Below are 18,097 nucleotides of genomic sequence, written 5' to 3' on the forward strand. Positions count from 1 at the left end.
AAGGCACATTTAGTCTGTGTGTCCCCAATCGATTCATGGTCACCCCACCGAGTCACTTAGTACCTACCCCTGAAGATGAAGACAGTGGGAATTCATAAGATTTTTTTTTTTTCAGTTTCGTACTGCCATCTAATCGATTGCTAAGCAATTCATAAATCACGTTAACAGCTTTCACGTCAGGTGCAATTTCAGTTCTCAGAAATCCGTGAGGAAATGAAAACCACTCCAAAACACCAGAGACAAGAGACAGGGAAGCCTCAAGGCTTTTCTACCTGTCTTTTGAACTAACACAGGCCTTGCGTAATGGGAACCACGGTTAACGCGAAATCCGATCTCTTTCACTGTCCTGGAGTTAAAGAGACAAATATTGTGAGTGCGCACGCGCTCACACACACACACACACACACACACAACTCCATTTCTCCCCAAAATAGCCACATTTTTTTTTATTTGGTGATTCAATACATTTTTAATTCAAATAGTCACCACATAACCTAGGCACAATATTAAGCATTGTACAAGCAAAGTATTTTACTGATTTTCATTTCAATTGCCAAGGAGTACAATAAGTGAATTGGTTAAAGGATATACTTCTGTACATAAAAATATCCATGTATTTATACAAGGGTATGGAACAGAGTTTAAAGATAAGAAACCAGAACATCACAATAAATAGGATGTGTTCCTACAGGACAGCAGAGCGCGCTTTGTCAGGAAGCTGTCCAGTCTTTTCACAAGGTGCTTTTTTCTTCTGAGCTAGGCTCACACTCCCCAAAAGAAGGGCTAGGGTTTAGTCACGGCCGGATCTGAATGCCTACGTTCCCATGTTGCTTTTTATTTGCATCTCCAATAACAGGGGGGAAAGATATCACTTATTTTCAAAAAGTCTTCGCGACTTACCAAATCCTACTGATTTCCCACTTCAGTATTTTAAAATGCAGATTACTCTAAGCTCTAGCACCGTATGAGAACGAAATACATGTATTTTTTGTCAGAGCAACAATATTTCATATCATCTTTGTTCCTCTGGCTATAACAATTCTGTTTAGAAAAATTTACCACGCTAAAAATAGTTGATCTAGGTTGTCATAAAAAAAGAATATTAAATACCTTTGGTAAAAATAGATATATTTAACAAGATTAGAAAAGCAAACAGTTATAATGTCAAAAGGAGAATATAAAAATGTACACAATAAAACAAATAAACCAACTTATAGATAAAGTGAAGATAAGGCCACTCTTCTTTTGTAGGTTTGTCTCTTCCAAACCATGACTGTAGTTCTCTTCTTCTAAATGGTAGAAATTTTAGTAAGAAACATGGAAAAATCCAGTCTTTCCTATCAGCACGAGACAAGTTTGATTCATAGAAACATCGTTCCTTCGTAAGAACCAAGTCTGTAGAACATAGAACACTCTGGCTTATATATGTGAATATAAGGAAACAATTCCAGATTTCTGCGATCGCGAGCCCAGAACACGCAGCTTTAGAGTTAAGCAAGGCAACAGAATCAGGTGCTCATTTGCACACAGTTCTTTCCTGGACTGACTTTAGCCTACGCCGTATGCAGACAGCTGGAGTCCACAGCCCAGCGAGCGGAGGAAGGACATGCTAACTCTGCCACTGGCTAGCGATGGACAACAGTTCTCTGTTGTTTTGTTCTGTTTCTCCCCTTGCAACCCCAAACCTTTTCTCCTGTCATCTGGGCCTCCTCTCAAGAGAGAGCTGTTGCACCACTTCTAATTCCGTCTGGTGTCTCCTCTCTTAGAACACTCACTGTAAAATCCTGAAGATGAAAGGTCCCTGAAGCAAACAACTGAGATTATGGATGGAGATAATGCGCAAGTTCTAGAACAGGTCAGCCACGGAGCCGCGCTGCGCTGGGAGAGGCTGCGCGTGCCGATGTGGTTATCCTCCCGTGTGTCCTCTGCACACGCAGTCACACTCCTCGTGGTGCTCCAAGGCCACGTCCGTGAGAGATTTATGCAATCCCCGGACACCACTCTTTGGTCTCAACTGAAGGACCTGAAAGGAACAACGTAGATGTCATCTTTAAAGTCAAACGATGTCTACCACTTTTGATTCATGGACAAGCAAAATTTCAGAGAAGAATCTTGCAGCCCAATGAAGACTGATAGAATTTTGATTTTTTCTTTTTTTCTTTTTTTTCCTAGTGAAGGCATCAGGAACACATTCCCCGACCCTGCAGAGAGATCCTAGGGGCCCCTGGGTGGCTCAGTGGTTGAGCGTCTGCCTTTGGCTCAGGGCAGGATCCCGGGGTCCTGAGATCGAGTCCTGCATCAGGCTCCCCCCACCCCAGGGAGCCTGCTTCTCTGCCTGTGTCTCTCATGAAAAAAAATAATAAAATCTTTTTAAAAAAGGGAGAAATTCTAAATGATCATCCTTTCACAACAGAAAGGACATTTTAATACCGGCCACTTGGAAGGACGCTGCCCCCACATACAGAACAGTCTTTATGTTGAAAGACCCACTGCACCCTCTTTATTTTACTCCCCTGACGATATCACAGAGAATTTTACCTTGGTTCACTATTCCGAAACCCCTACCGCCCAGGCCTTTTTTCTGTTTGTCGGTTGCTTTCACTCATTCATTTTTTCACACGTGTAACAAATATTTATACTTGAAGGGATACAAGCGCTGCAATACCGTGGAAGGAAACACGATCGCTCTACAGCTGAGTTTGCTCAATTATGCCACTCATTAATTTTCTTGGCTACGCTTCAAGTCCTCTATAAACTTGATGAGATGGATTAGATGTACTTCATAGACATCAGCCTTCGTCACAGCTAACTTCGTGCAGCTGGATCCTACCGTGCAGTATATGGAGGTTGGGTGATAATAACAGTGATGCCTCTATCACAGGAAGTTAATTTGCAGTCTGGCTTTTTAATACAAAAATACTGCAAAATAGACACGGATACTAAAGAGGTTTCTTTTTGACACTGTGACAGGAGGGCACAGCTATGTGTTCGATGAAAGATTATCTGAAGAATTTGATAAGAACCACCTATTCAATGTGTATCTGTACTTCTCCTATTAGAAATAAAGTTTCGGGAATTGTGTTTGTTCGGATTATGAATGAAGCGGCCTAGTTTCTCTGCCCTCTGGGTAGGACACAGATAACTTCATAGAGCAACTTCTAAAAGATATCCTTCCTGGAAAATGTTCGTTAATCCAAAAAGGCACAAGTCAAATCTTATGACTGTTCCACTTGAAGATTTAAAAGAGAAACGCAGAGAATGTATACCTCACTTGGAGTATGTGGCCATATCAAAGGTTAATCAGCTAACATTTTTTGAATGCTTACTGGGTGCCAGGCACTGTAATAAAGTTTTTACATACTTTGACTCACAAGAATCCTATGAAGTAATTTACAATTATTACCCCTATTTTACACATGAGTGAACAGAAGCTTTAGAGAGAATAGGGACATAGCCGGTATTCATACTTTAGCCAAAGATGAATTACTAGAGTGATAGGTGATAATTTTATAAAGACTCAGAATATATAATTAGCCATATATTCCACTTAGTAACTTTCTAGAGAGATAAGCTGCAAAGTCTTGGAATAACTAAGAGAAATAGGAAACTTTTAAAGCAGATTTTCTATTACGTTTGGAATTCTAGAAGACAAATCACTGAGACTCTATTATTTTAACATGAAACGATTGAATACTATTTTATGTGTCAGTATTTTGAACAACTTAATGTGGCATCAAAACTAACTACTCTTAAGATACTGGTGCTACACCTTATCAAACTTCTGTTAAGAACTGTTTCTGGAATGAGGTTGAGTGGCTAGATAAACTGCAGTACTGGTGTAGCCAATGTCTTTAATTCCTATCTCTGCTTGGATACATTTTCCCAGTTAGTAGGGGGAAAAAAAATTACTATAAAAGGTAAGGGTTAGAGAAGCTACCATATACAGTCCTAACAGGCAGCCATGCCAGGCTACAATCCTACAATCGTTCTTTCTTCTACAAGTGCTTACGTCAAGATGCAGTCACCAAATAAAAGCACCCCCCTTACCACACCCCCAGTCTTCATCCCCTGGTGTTTGTGGAGATTTACAAACAGTAGAAGAATCTCATAATGTTCTAGTTATACTGAATCTTAGATAAGAAATTCTAATACACAGGACGGGGCTTAATTAGTGCTTTCCTTCTTAATTTCTTTTCCAAAGTTTTGACTTTGGAAGAAAAGGACTTGGAAAATAACCAAGAAGTCCCAGATAATGTTAAAGAAGACAGTTTTCAGGACAAAGTTTATGACACTGTAGAAGAAAGAAGGTAGGAGCATGCTATCTCACACAGTTTTGAAAGAGAGGTTTAAACTAAAATTACAAACCTTTGAATAATCAAGGGAAAAAGCTAAAATCAGAGACCGTGGAAGAGATTAGATGAGGTACAGAAAGAAAGGGATGAACATGTACCACTACCTCCACTGTGTAAACAGAGTGCCATTAAATTTTGGGTGCTGCAGGACCTTGGGGGGTGGGACTCAGTACTAGAGGAAGGCTGCTGGGGTCTCTACTTTGTACTCAAACAGATCTATGCAAGAAAAGTAAGTCTGTACTTCATGTTGCCAAAAAAAAAAAAAATTATACAAACAAGATGAATGTCAGGCTAATTAGGAATGGGAGAGAGGAACAAATACAATTCTATTGTCAGAGGATCCTACAGATCTTTTTCCCTGAAAGAGCGTACTCTTCTGGGCATAGTTCATTAAATCTTTATTGATCATTTGCCATCATCAAAGCCACAGGGGGGATAGAGGTGAGTGAGAGAGCAGCTATTGACTCTTTCCATATTATGGGCTTGGAATGTACCAGACCTGGTTCTAAGTGTTTTGTCAGTTCCTTGAATCCTCACAATGGAGCTAGATGTCCACTTTACACACGAGGAGATGGGAGGTGCAGGGGACTGAGTCATTTGCTCAAAGCCAAACAGCTTCAAACCCTGGATGTCTGGCCTGGGAGTGTGTTTTGTTAAGTGCTACACTGCAATGTGATCTTTGTTCTTTCCTAGTTCTCAATTTGGTAAAAACAAATAAAAATAAGTAATAATTATGAAATAGCAAAAATTCTCTAATCGAGACATCTCTCAAGTTCTACACGCGGCACAGAAGATGAACTCGTTATGCTACGACTGGCAGGGACGTAGGAAGTGTTTCAAGGAAGAGGTGACATCTAAGTTCATACTTATGTAAAGCTCCTGTCTTGCTTTCTGAAAAATCCTATTTGGGAGATAGAAAAACCATTTTGGAAGAGCAAAAATGGGTTCCAATAAATAATATCTGGTAATCGATATGAAAGCAATAAGACTCACCTTAGTAATAAGATTACACTATAATATCCTAACATGGAACAATAATATCATCCTATATATTATGAGCCTTTCAATTTTCTGAACTTATTTTATGGTTCAATGGTTGAACAAAACCCACTGAAAATGGTAAAGGAACCAAACAGGGAATAACTTATAGAGTAGTAACACAAGGAATATAATTCAGCTTAATAGTTAGGGAGGCTGGCATAGTAGCCTCCTTGTAGGTAGGAGCCTACCCTATAGTAGAGGTAGATGAAGGAGAGAAAAATCAGAATGCCGAAACTCTGTCTTTGCTTCTTCCCTCTCCCTGGGGTAGAATAATCTCCAAACTGAAAACTGGAACAGTAGTCACCGAAAGGCCTGAGATGGGCTTCACTTTAAGGGAGTTATGTCGCTAGATTCACAGTAATGGTATTCAATGACTTAATGGTTTTCAAACTCTGTGAAATTATGTTTAAAAATAATTTCACTTATTTAGGAATAGTACTAAACTCCAAACTTACTTCCAAAATAGAGGACTAAGAAAAATTTAGGCCTCAGAAATGATGAGTTACACCAAACAGACAAACTGTCTTTTTTTTTTTTTTCTCAGAAGGTAATTTGTTAACAAAAACCTATGGCAGAAAAATTAACGATTCCCACTGAGCATTTTAATAAAAAAATTAAGACATGATTGTTCTGGAGATATTTGTGGGAAATGTGGAGTAGGTAACCATATAATTATACTTCCACACACACGTGCATCAGAGAGAGTTGTGGGAAACTTGTACTAGGAGGTCATACAATTAGATAAACATCCTTACTGATATGTGTGTACAGACAGATAATGCAGGCATAAGCACCCCACCCAACGGCTAAAGAATAATGGAGTGATGTCGTTCTGGAAGAGGGCCGGTGAGCTTACGAGCACTGCCCACAGTCTGTCCTCACATACCAGTTTCACCTGAGACTCTAAAATAGATGCTGCATCCTCTGTGGCAACGTTCTTCGCAAACCTAAAACCACTGTTATTTGAAGAGTAATCTATAAGAATAGGACGGAGGGAGATACACTTGGCCTGACCAAAAGCATGATGTGGGCTCAGCAAGTGATAAACTTGTTTAAAAAAAAAAAAAAAAAAAAAAAACCTAGTGGAGGGAGACTGTTACCAGCACAAGGATCTTTTAGAAGCATGGGATGTAGAAATGAAGGTAGAACAGGAGTAGTGGTGGTAAACAGGCTTTTTTTTTTTTTTTTTTAAATCATAGACTGCCAGTTTTCGATGTGACTTTCCAAATATGGCAATCTACTGATTATCATAGGATCACATAGCTGGAAAAAACCTGAGAGGTTACCATATTTTACATTTATCTTATAGAAGTTAAGTTGCCTGCTGATGGTTACAAGTTAATGGTAGATCTAGGATGGAAACAGGATTCCTTGTCCATCGGAATCCAGCGTTTTATCCCACTCATCAGCTGCGATACAACACTGGTGGAGGACGGCTCGGCCCTGTCATATAAAGCACAGTTTATGATACGGGGCATATTTAAATAACCTAATAGTTATTTAAATTTTATTGTTTTATTGATGTCCTTATGCACATGAAATTTCATCTTACTTACTAAGCAGATTATTTATTCTCTGGTTTAGTGGCAAAGATTAAAAGTCATGAAGTGATGATATACTGAAATGAAGGCAGGAGGGCAGATTTTTGGTTTGGTGTAATGTAAACGTTTTGTAAAAATGAAGGTTAACCCATCAAGAATGTTTTGCTTGCTGATGTATGGATGCTACGCGATGCTGCTGGAGAAAGGATGGGTATCACTGGGGGTAGTCTAGCACTTACAAAAATTTGGAGTAAGTTCTAAGGCTCTCAAGGCTCTGAAAAACAATAATTACTAATGTTTAATTTCTATATTTTCCTTAATTCCACAGAATAAAGGGATGAAAGGAAACCATAAGAGGCTTAACATGCTATTTGGGGCAACATGAATATTGGGAAGATTGGTATAATTATGAATATGTCTTCCTGGGACTTATGTTCCCGTATTGCCCCAAATGGAAAAATAAATATCAAAGATCTCCTTTCTCCAACAGAGACAATAATTTGTCTCCCAGTCTGTCTTTAAAATATTTTCCTTTCATATTTTGAAAAGTGTAATGTTGAAAAGTTCCACCCATTTTTTTTTTCCCCTGCAGAACACGTTTGTTTTTTTGTATGACAGATAAAACCTTCACTGACTACCCGTGTTGTACAACTGGAAGACAAGCTTTCCAAGCCTTTAATACCTGAGTTTTTGAGTTAAAGGTCCCAATTCAAAAAAAAATGAAAACGAACTATTTTGTACACCTTATTCATTCTTCTCCCATGAAGGCTACCTCTCCCTTCCAAACAAAAATTCATATCAGATTTATGGTTTTATTATTTGTTAAGACACAAAGGAACCCCAAAAGAAAATGATATACTCACCTCATGGTATTTTTTAGTGACTTTGCTTGGGACACATTGACACTCATTGCAGTTGTGCAGACAGCAGGCACAGTTCCCACCACAGCGTTTAACCAGGAGACAACCTGGCCAGAAAATGGTATCGGTTCTCTTTAGTTCTTCCCTTATGGACACCGAGAAGTTACGAGGTGTGCAGCTGTATAGTCTTACCTCCTCTTTTAGAAGGTTCAGGTCCACCACTACATGGCATAAAAGAAAGCAAAGAAAAATACATGTTCATGCTTTGAGCTTGAATTTATTTTCCATCAAGCTCTTTTCATATAGTGGCATAAAAGAAAGCAAAGAAAAATACACGTTCATGCTTTGAGCTTGAATTTATTTTTCATCAAGCTCTTTTCATAGAGAAATATATTTCACCAACAATACCCCCAACAAGATCCCTTCTTATTTTCACTAGGTTTTAGGGCTACGCAGCTGGCAAGTTGGACTTTTCTTTTAGAGTAAACAAAGCTTCATTATGACTTACTGACCATTAAAGAGATGCCATTGTGCAATATTAAGAACAGAGCCAACAAAACAGTTGAGAGCTATAAATAGGAAACTTTATAGAGAAAAAGAGGGCTACACCTTTTAACCTCATAAGAAAATAAACAAGGGGAGCATTGGAGGGAAGAATAGAATGTAAAACGATGAATGCTTGGATTAAAAAACAAATGCAATTTTTAAAAGGATTAGAAGCTCTTGTAGTGAATGAGAAACAACATACAGAAACTTGCAACTAGAGCTTTATATAATTTTTCTGGCAATAAGACTCATAAAAAGGGCGTGAAGAAAATGAATTTTTGAGGACAATTGAGTAAACCATGAGTAAAAAAAAAAAAAAAAAAACAATGATACATTTAAAAAGGCTGAGGTTGCTCAAAAATCCCTGCTTCTAGCGCACTGAGTAATTCATAGTGTTTGAAATTCAGTTTAACTAGACTCCTTCAGATTTCTGTTCTCCTTCTAAAGGAGGGAAAAGAGGTCTAATTGATAACGACTGTCTCTATTCTTTAAGTAAGTTGGTTAACTATGTAGTGTTTTATTCTTTAAAAGAATACCTACTTGTGAAGACCAAACAAAAATATTCTTTCATCAGATTCTTGTAGTAAATTCTCAAAGAATCATTGTTTTTAGCTACAAAATGATACTTTGCCTCAGCTAAATTATATCAAAATAGCATGTCATATTTAAGATGATTTTATATGAACACGAATAGTACTTATTAGTATAAGCATATCTAATATAATTTTAATTTCTGCTCTGTACCTTTGCCTTTTATCCCCCTAGAAATATTCCAACAGCAATTCCAATAAAATTGAAGAGTTTTGGATAACATACAACTCATCAGATCTTTTTCTTCAAAATAAAGGTTTTATTAAAACTTGTAGTGTTATCTAAATAGAATAAATCTGGTTAAATATTAAATATCTTTTCACCAATCTGGGAAATATTATAAAAAAGAATTGAAAAGAAGAAACAAATTTCCTGGTTAAAGATGGTTTCAAGTAATAATAATCACTATGTATTCCAGTTTTAAAAATTAAGTGCCAATAATTTTAAAATGACTTTAAAATGACAAGGTAATAAAGCATTAAATGTTTGTTTTCTTGTTGCATGTTTATGATTTTATATTGACTTGTACATGTGATCACCTTCTGAAACATCAAAGGAAGCCAATGTAAGTATTTTCAAGAAATACATTATAAATCATGCATAGGCAATTGTAAATTACAAGCACACATAAACTATATGATTGACTAAATCCTTGGTCAAGTATAGGGAAATGCCAAGAGGATACTAATTCCAAAAGTTCATTTCAACATCTCATTTAGCTAAAAAATGATTTTTTTCCAACTCAATAGAAAAAAAATCACTGTTTTGAGTATTTAAAGATTTCCCTTTCATCTGAAAAATGATCCTGTGAAAGGAAAGCTTTTAAATATTTAAGAGGAAATGAGTTCATTCTTTTGAGTGCCATAAAAGACCAACTTACCGCTAATAAAAGTAATGAGATAATTGAGTTAAATGACGTCACGTACTTCACCTGACTTCATTGTGATGAGCTAATAGTGTATGTACATACTGCTCTTTCATTGTTAAAGCTGTATATGAGTTTATCCGAATCTTTTCTCTAGAAGTTACTATGTAGGCCAGAAGGGTTTAGAAAGTTGAAAACATGCACATACACACAAAACAAAAGCCAGTTGCCAAAATTTTCAGTGCTCAAGATTTATACCTCTTTAGAATGTGAATGAAGCTCTCAGCTTTCAAAGGATATTCACCTACCTCAGTTTTAAACACAGTATTTCATGGAACTAGAAAATGAGACTGTATAAGTTCACTTTAAAATGTTTACTTAACCACAATAAAAGGTTAGATAGATTTCCCAAGTGAACTGAGTTATGATACCTGCTACAATGTGAAAATTTAAACACACTTGCAACTTAGCTTCCACTCATTTATCATATTTGACACAACAGTCAAAAGCCCTTTTTAAGTACTGGGTAAGCCTGATTTAGAAAATAAGATATTTTCTTTTTCTGCAGTAGCAAGGTATGCACGAAAACCCTAAGCTAGAGGAAGAAAAGGAAGAAAACAACAGAAACCAAAAAAAAACCAAAACCAAAAACAAAACAAAAACACCAAAAAAAAAAAAAAAAAGACCAAAAACCCTCCAGAAAAACATTAATGCAGTGTACACTACAAATACAATTAAGGATTTTCAATCTGGCATATCTTATTTGAAATTTAAGCTTCCTACTCCTAACTAAGGCTCCCAGCTCACCTAAGCTTCATTAAAATAAGTCTCCAAACACTATGCAGAACTTCTGGGAAAGAAAAATGAAAAGAAGAAAGAAGAAAGAGAAAGAAGAAAGAAAGAAAGAGAAGAAAGAAAGAAAGAAAGAAAGAAAATAAGAAAAGAAAGAAAGAAAATAAGAAAAGAAAGAAATAAAAAGAGAAAAGAAGGGAGTGAAGGATCACATCCAACACATATTTTTTTTATAATTTTAGTCTTATGGAGGTTTCCCTCTGCAAAATATTTGAAGAATAAAAATCAATGTTTGGGTTCTGTATTTCCTTTCTCCAGCTACTTCCTGAGACACGCATGCATTAGTTTGTCCTTCTCAAGAATGAAGACTTGGAGTATGGCACCAATTAAAGTCATTTATCCTAATGCAGATTTTCTTATTGAGATTCACCAATATTGCAAGTTTTACTAAAAAGATAGTATGGACTGTAAAAAAAATCACGGATACACTTTACTTCTTTGTTGCTCATTCTTTCAAGATATTCAACTCAAGGAAATTCTATTACTGTGATGCAATCTGAGGGTGGTCTTTCTAAGATGAATGTGGTAACACTGTGATATGTTTATTCTGTGGAAAATCACTTTCGATGTCTAATTAGAAGCTTTTAAACGTTTTACTCCTTGTTCCTTTGTAGAAAGACTCTTGGGAGGGGAGTTGGTTTTGTCTATATAGATGTTATCCCACACCTGCATTTTAGTTTATGTAGAGTTCCAAAAATATACACTGCTTTTCTCACACTTACTGTACGCTTAAAAAGTTAATAGTTTTGGCAAACTGCAAAGGGCTTCAATTTGGAAAGTGCTAAATGAATATTTGAAAGATCTGGTTCAGTGCTGGATGCTTTTAAATACAACGCTAGCCTCTGGCCAAATCTTCCCTGAACACCAGGTGGAGAGGTACAGGCGTAAAGGCATGGCTAGAAGGGAGATTTTTAGGCTCGAATCCTGAGATAAGCTGTCAAAAACAAGATCTGAGCTTAGAACCTGGTTTACTCCCTTTGCTTTTTCCAGATCAACATGATAATCTACTTCAAATCTAACAAAGGCTCTATTCACAACGGTTTCAGCCAGCCTTGCAGATCCTCATTTTCCTGTTCCTAAGTGGGAGGGAAGGGAAGTGTTCATAAGTTATTCATCAAGTTATTCATCAAGATCAAATCTTATAAATATGTAACAGCTTCCAGCATCTGGACAGGATTCGGCTGCCCTTGCACTTGAACACCGATTTCAAATATTGCTGAAAGGAAACCACGTCTGTTGGCATAGCAAAATACCATGGTTGGGCAAGTCTGGACATGACCTGCTGAGATTAAAGCTCTTGATCCAGAAGGGCTGCAACTCTTAGCAGGAAAGGGCAGGAATCGGGTTTCTTTCTGACAAGATTTAGAAGAACAAGTCTGGTGCAATCTGCCCTTGTGAATTGCTCAAACTAACTAAACATTGTTCCTTCCATATAAATTCTCCAGACTGTCATTCCATCCTCTAGAGTGACCCTGGGTAGACTTCAATGTTTCTGAGAGCCTGCAACAGATTTTTTGAGTGCATTATAATTAGCCAGTTATTTCTATTACTGTTTCACATTTGTGCCTGATATGGAGACTTTCCAATCCTAATGTTATGAGGAAAATTAGCTAACCTTAGGGAAGACTCCATTAATATTATTTCTAATTTCTCAACTATGTGGAATTAAATCTAGTTATCAACGGTGAAGGGAGATATGTTCGTAGGGTCATGTGATCATTTCAGAGGCAAATTTATAGACAGAAAAATTATCATATTGTGGATTCCCTTCAGTCATTCTTTTCTTGCTCTGAATCCTGTCTTGGAAACTACCAGTTCTAATTTATGATGAGCCACTGTTATTTTCCATATTATTTATAGAAGTTTGTAGGCTTAGGAGATGGACATTTATATAATCCTGGCCCACAGGGACATGGTAGGTACTGATTTTTATTTCTCTCCCTTTTCTAGGCCCAAATCTGGTTTAGCAGCTAAGCAGCTAATCTCTCTTGAATCTCTAAATCAAAATACCACAAATATTAGATTTGAATAAGCAATGATTCTCTTGAGATCTAAGAGAGGACTTCATCAAAATGATATTTTTGAATTAAAGAAATAAGAATTTTTGGCATAATGATCCCTTTTAATCTTCTAAACCTACTGAATTATAATTGCTTCTTTTTGTATGCATTATTTAGTGTGTAAATATGCTTAAATGTTACAAAGATGGGTTACCTACATATATCATGGAAGAATTTTAAACTCTACTCCTTAGAAGCTACAGAAGATTCTGGAACATTAAAACTGCTAAGAAAATTTAATGAGATTCTAATCTTAAGTGAGAACTTACCTCTGGATTTTCTTCCAAAAACAAAAGCCTTGCCAAGAAGTTGCCAAGTTGGCCTATATAGATCTTCCAAGTCCAACTGCCATCTGTCTGGTTCAAGATACCGAATAAGATCTTCCAAAGTACTAAAGGCAGTGACAGCGTTATTAAGGAGATCCAGTGGCAAAGCTGACGGGGGTAACACAGAAGGGCTCACAGTCTCTGTGAATTGCTGAAAGTAAAATAAATCTTATGTTAACTGTTTTAAAAAGGACAATGATGTATTTCTTCTGGACTTAGGCATGAAGTCAGGTAAACTAGGGCTGAAAATGTAAGGGAAGTGGAAACTATTCAACCCAAATTATAAGCAATTGCTTTGCAAAGACTTCATGTCAATGAATTCCAACAAATTTTCTGTGCAGTCAATGAGAAAGACATCAACCTTCATGACCGCAAACCATGGTGGATGTGGATATCTGTTGCTTAAATAAAAAGGAAAATGTCTTTACGGTTCTGTTAGGGACTTACAATGGAAACTATAATACACTTGACCAAATTTTTCTTTTGTGTTTCACTTTTCCTCAATCTGGAAAATCACCAGGCAGTCATGCAAATGAGTATCAGACAATTACCTCATGAAGAATAAGAACAAAACACAGGCAAAAACCTTTCACATTGGAGAACTTGTTAGCCAAGATAGAGAACACCCAAACCATAAAAAATAACTAATACATCTGCCCGTACTGTTTTTAATAGACAGGATTAAAAGACAGACACTGTACGAACAGCCTGATAAATGTCATAACTGTCACAGGATTAGTGTCCAGAATATACAAAAAAACCCCAACAACTCAATAGAGAATGGGTGAATTCCAGAGAAGAGGCCTGAATGACCAACAGACATATAAAAGCATGTTAAAATTCATTAGTTATCAGAGAAATGCAAAACAAAGTGAGTATTATTTTACATACAAAAAAGGAGATACTATTTCATGTACATGAGATTGGAAAGGATTTAAAAGAAAGGATTGCCAAGGATGTGGGTAAGTTGGAATTTCTCTGTTCCGCCTGCAGAAGTATGTGTAAACTGGTACAACCACTTCAGTTGATTTAATGGATGTATACAGGATATTAGAACAAAAGACTTATATGACCCATGTCCCTGATATCCACTTTTGAGGTTTATATTCTTTTATTTGTGCACATGGAATTATGTGCTATGATACTCATCACAGTGTTGTCTGAAATCGAGAGAAATTCAAAATAATCTAAAAGCCCAGGTATAGAGGAATGGATTAAAATACATCATTTTAAATGGTAATCAACAAATGAGGCAGTCATTTCAGTAGAAATTCAATAACAAACGTGTCCCCGAAACCACCAATTTTTAAAGCATACTAAAGGGAAGGAGGGGTAGATTGGAACTAAAATCAAAATAGGCGAAATAAATACATGAACACATGCTCAAATTATTTTATTATTTTTATTTTTATTTATTATTATTTTTGCTGAGGAGGGGAGAGGAAGGGCATGGAATAAAACATGTCAATTGATGTTCATTACAGTACTATTTACAATAACAGAAAGTAGATAACAAATCTAAATTTATAATACTGGAATAGTTACTTGTACTGTTCTCAGACTGAAACGGTGTACAGTCATTAAAAATTAGGCCCTCTAAGAATTTTTATTAATAAAAGAAACACCTACAATGTGGTAAATGACAGAAAGAATCCCCAAGCTATATATATAAATAGACCTCGATTCAATATGCATACATATATACAATATATGTCCATATTTTTAACATTTTAAGAATAAATATATATTCCTTTTAGAGATCCAGTAAAAGTTTTAACATTTGTTATGATAATTTAAAAAACTGTCACATTAGCTCTTCCTTTTCATCCTGATTACTTGGATCCTGGGCCAGATATTGGAAACCATGTACTATTTATAGCAGCAGCTGACTTGGTCTCCTTGTCTTCAATCTTTCCTTATTTCCTTTATTCTGTGCTGCATAACCCTGGGTTAATCTACCTAAAATAAGTTATCACTGATCATGTGATGAATTTGGACAAATGCCTAGAGTGATTTCTCATCTAGAGGATAAAATTCAAATTCCTTACCCTGCGCTCAGGATCCTCACCATCTGACCTCTGCTCACCTTTCCCATCTAATCCTCTACTCATCAAAGACATGCACATTTTGTTCCAATCAATCCAGTCTCTTCACTAACTACTGCACATGTCATATTCATCACAGAGCCATGCCAAATACCGCTCCCCTTCCCCTGTATGCAATACCCTCCCCTCCTGTGATCCACACAGTAAATCTTTACCATTTATAATGGTCTTTCTTGAAACACGATTCATCCATGAAAATTTCATTAATAACAGAGTCATTGTTGGCCATATATCTCAATTGGGTCAATTTGAAAAAGATCACCTTTCTAGGCTATTCTGTGGGCACATGGCTTGAAAAGCAGAAGCTGCTCTAATAAATTAGAAAATGGATAAAAAAAAAAAAAAAGCAGAAGACCACTAGTCTCTGGGACAGGCATATCCCCTGCTTGAGCTCATAGCTTTATGGGTACAGAGCCTTCTCTGCCAGGAAGGGGGGCATTTTTATAGAGCATAATCAGCAGAAATGAATGTGGCTGTCTTGGGTCAACACTGATTTCATTCTTAAAGATCTAATTTCAATAATATCAAGAGTCTGGCTAAAATATTAGCACTAAGATGTTTTCAATTATTCCATCCAACTTTGGAGAGTAGAAACCAAATGTAATACATTTCTATTTACTTCCAGTACTTTTTTTTAGTTGTCCAAGAAATGCAAAATTGCTTTGATAATACTATTATAATTGATAACTATATTATGGATATAAATAAACAATTATCTAATAAAAGCTTTCATTGTTAATTGAACCAATTTGGTAATGCTGGTTAAATTTATAATGTGAAAAGATTAATACAAATGTTTTGCAAATTTTTAAAATATAAGCCAAAATGTATGTTTATATAAAGTGAAAATTAAGGGTCAGTAAGACTCAAAGAATAACTGAGCTATTACTCATGATTATGACGATATAAAACAAATCAAAGGTGTCATGATCTGCACACAGAGAGTAAATGTAGAAAGCTAAAACAAAAATATATTCCTCACTAAAATGTCAGAGTGCAGATGGATATTTTAGGTATGATATCAAATTGTGATTTAAGCTATTTTCAATTAGCCCACAATCCAAGAATGGGTTGGCTTATTTTGTTTCCACGTTTATTTGAGACTCTGCATAAAGCATTACTTTTGAAGTAATGAAAAGTTCCAACTGAAATCAACACTGCTGAGATAAAGTTTGAAGTATTTATAGAAAAGAAAGCAAAACAAACTAAGCCTGTGACAGAGAAGAAACAAAACGTGCACACCTTGGATTCAATGAGATATCAGAATATCAATCTCATGAAATGACAAAGATTAGGAAAACACAACTTAGCATACATTTCTGCGTGCATATATTGGTTGATGTCACAAACTTCCGAGTGTCTAAATATTTACGTTAAAATAAAATAACCATTAAAACAACAATAACAATACACACACACACAGAGCAGTTCCCACCCCAAAACAGGAGGGGCTAATCAACTTGCTTCCCCTGGATTCAAATAATCAATCTTTGGAAAGAACAGAGGAAGCAGTGCTTTCATTTAAGGGCTTTCTCATGACTCTTAACCACACCCACTGGAGGAACAACCAAGTTGTTCACTTTTGTAATTCTGCTTTTAAGTTGTCTAAAGGGATTCTCAGAGAAAAGGGAGAGTGGTGGAAAACAGAAGTTTGGGGAATAATGTCTTCTGTTTTCTTAGGTTTTAATTTTTCCTCTAACCCAAAACTACTCTTTTTCGCCTCATAGACTTTTCTCCAAGATCTGGTGTCTAAAGAATTCTAACAATATCTTTTGTATCTAAAAATACTTCTGTAGGGCTGAGTGCATTGAATTAAATTGGATCTGCTCATTCTCCACTCTCGTACTCTACTCTTCCCACACCATGAAAAGAGATACTTATCACTAAGTTACTGGTTGCCCTAAGACTGTTTAGTGGATGAAAATGGTCAGTAATCAGTAATGGAAAGCAATGTTTTTGGTGTTCTGTAACATAAACTAAATCAAAGCCCTTAGTAAACCTGAAAAAAGCTTTTCTGCCCTTCCGTGCAGAAGTTGTCACCTGGTGACTAGTCCCAGCCTAGATGTTCAGGTACCTTACTTGAAAGGACACATGGTGAAAAAGCAGAAGATCTGAAATCTCTATGCAGTGAAATGTCCTGTCAAACGATGCATTTCTAAAATGTCAGTGCCAGGCACTAAGAAGAGTTCTAAACAAAATGAGGTCTTTTGAATTTCTTGGTGGAAGTCATTCTGAATGACAGCACGACCTGAGAGAAGAGCCCTAATCAAGAGTTGATGAGTCTAGACTCCAATCCTGGAGCTGCTCACATTTAGAGAAGGGCATGTGGGCAGAGACTGTAAACCTGTGAACCTCAGTTTCCTTCTCTGGAAAGCAATGGCTGGTAAATTCTGTCACCTCTAAGTGTCTCTCCAGATTTTAAATTTAAGAATTCTATATAATTGTCAGGTACAAGACGGTTCATTTTCTCCACATCCTTGCCGACACCCATCTCTTGTCTTCTTGATGACAGCCCTTCTAACAGTTCTAACAGGTGTCAGGTGTTATCTCACTGTGGTTTTGAGTTGCATTTCCCTGATGATTAGTCATGTTAAGCATCTTTTCATGTATTGTTAGCCATTTGAATGTTTGCTTTGAAAAAAAAAAACATGTCTATTCAGATCCTCTGCCTATTTTTAAAATAAGATTGTTTTGTTATCGAAATGTATGAATTCTTGCTATATTTTGGATGTCAACCCCTGATCCAATATATAGTTTGCAAATGCTCTGTCCCATTCCACAGGTTGCGTTTTCATTTGGTTGTTTCTCTGATGTGCAGAAGCTTTTTAGTTTAAATAGTCTCACTTGCTGATTTTTGCTTTTGTTACTTGTGCTTCTGGGTATTGTTTCCAAAAAGTCCTTAGGCACTGTTGTTGGGAATGTAAATTTATTCAGCTATTATGGAAAACAGTATGGATG

General features: G+C 36.4%; 1 protein-coding gene across 2 annotated transcripts in view; it reads right to left on the reverse strand.

The window, feature by feature from the left end:
• Positions 1 to 418: 418 nt before the first annotated feature.
• PDGFC (platelet derived growth factor C) overlaps positions 419 to 18,097 on the reverse strand; it is a 198,100-nt gene continuing 180,421 nt past the window's right edge. Inside the window, exons 4-7 of one of the 2 annotated variants that reach the window (XM_038559090.1) lie at positions 12,978 to 13,185; positions 7,987 to 8,015; positions 7,798 to 7,901; positions 419 to 2,023 (exon numbers count right to left, since the gene is read on the reverse strand). In XM_038559090.1, coding sequence (XP_038415018.1) covers positions 2,011 to 2,023; positions 7,798 to 7,901; positions 7,987 to 8,015; positions 12,978 to 13,185 — 354 coding nt within the window. In that variant the 3' untranslated portion in view covers positions 419 to 2,010. Of the gene's footprint in view, positions 2,024 to 7,797; positions 8,016 to 12,977; positions 13,186 to 18,097 lie in introns of both variants that reach the window. The other variant, XM_038559089.1, reaches the window with a different exon arrangement.

The sequence above is a fragment of the Canis lupus genome, chromosome 15, assembly GCF_011100685.1.
Source record: "Canis lupus familiaris isolate Mischka breed German Shepherd chromosome 15, alternate assembly UU_Cfam_GSD_1.0, whole genome shotgun sequence".
Classification (NCBI taxonomy): Eukaryota; Metazoa; Chordata; class Mammalia; order Carnivora; family Canidae; genus Canis; species Canis lupus.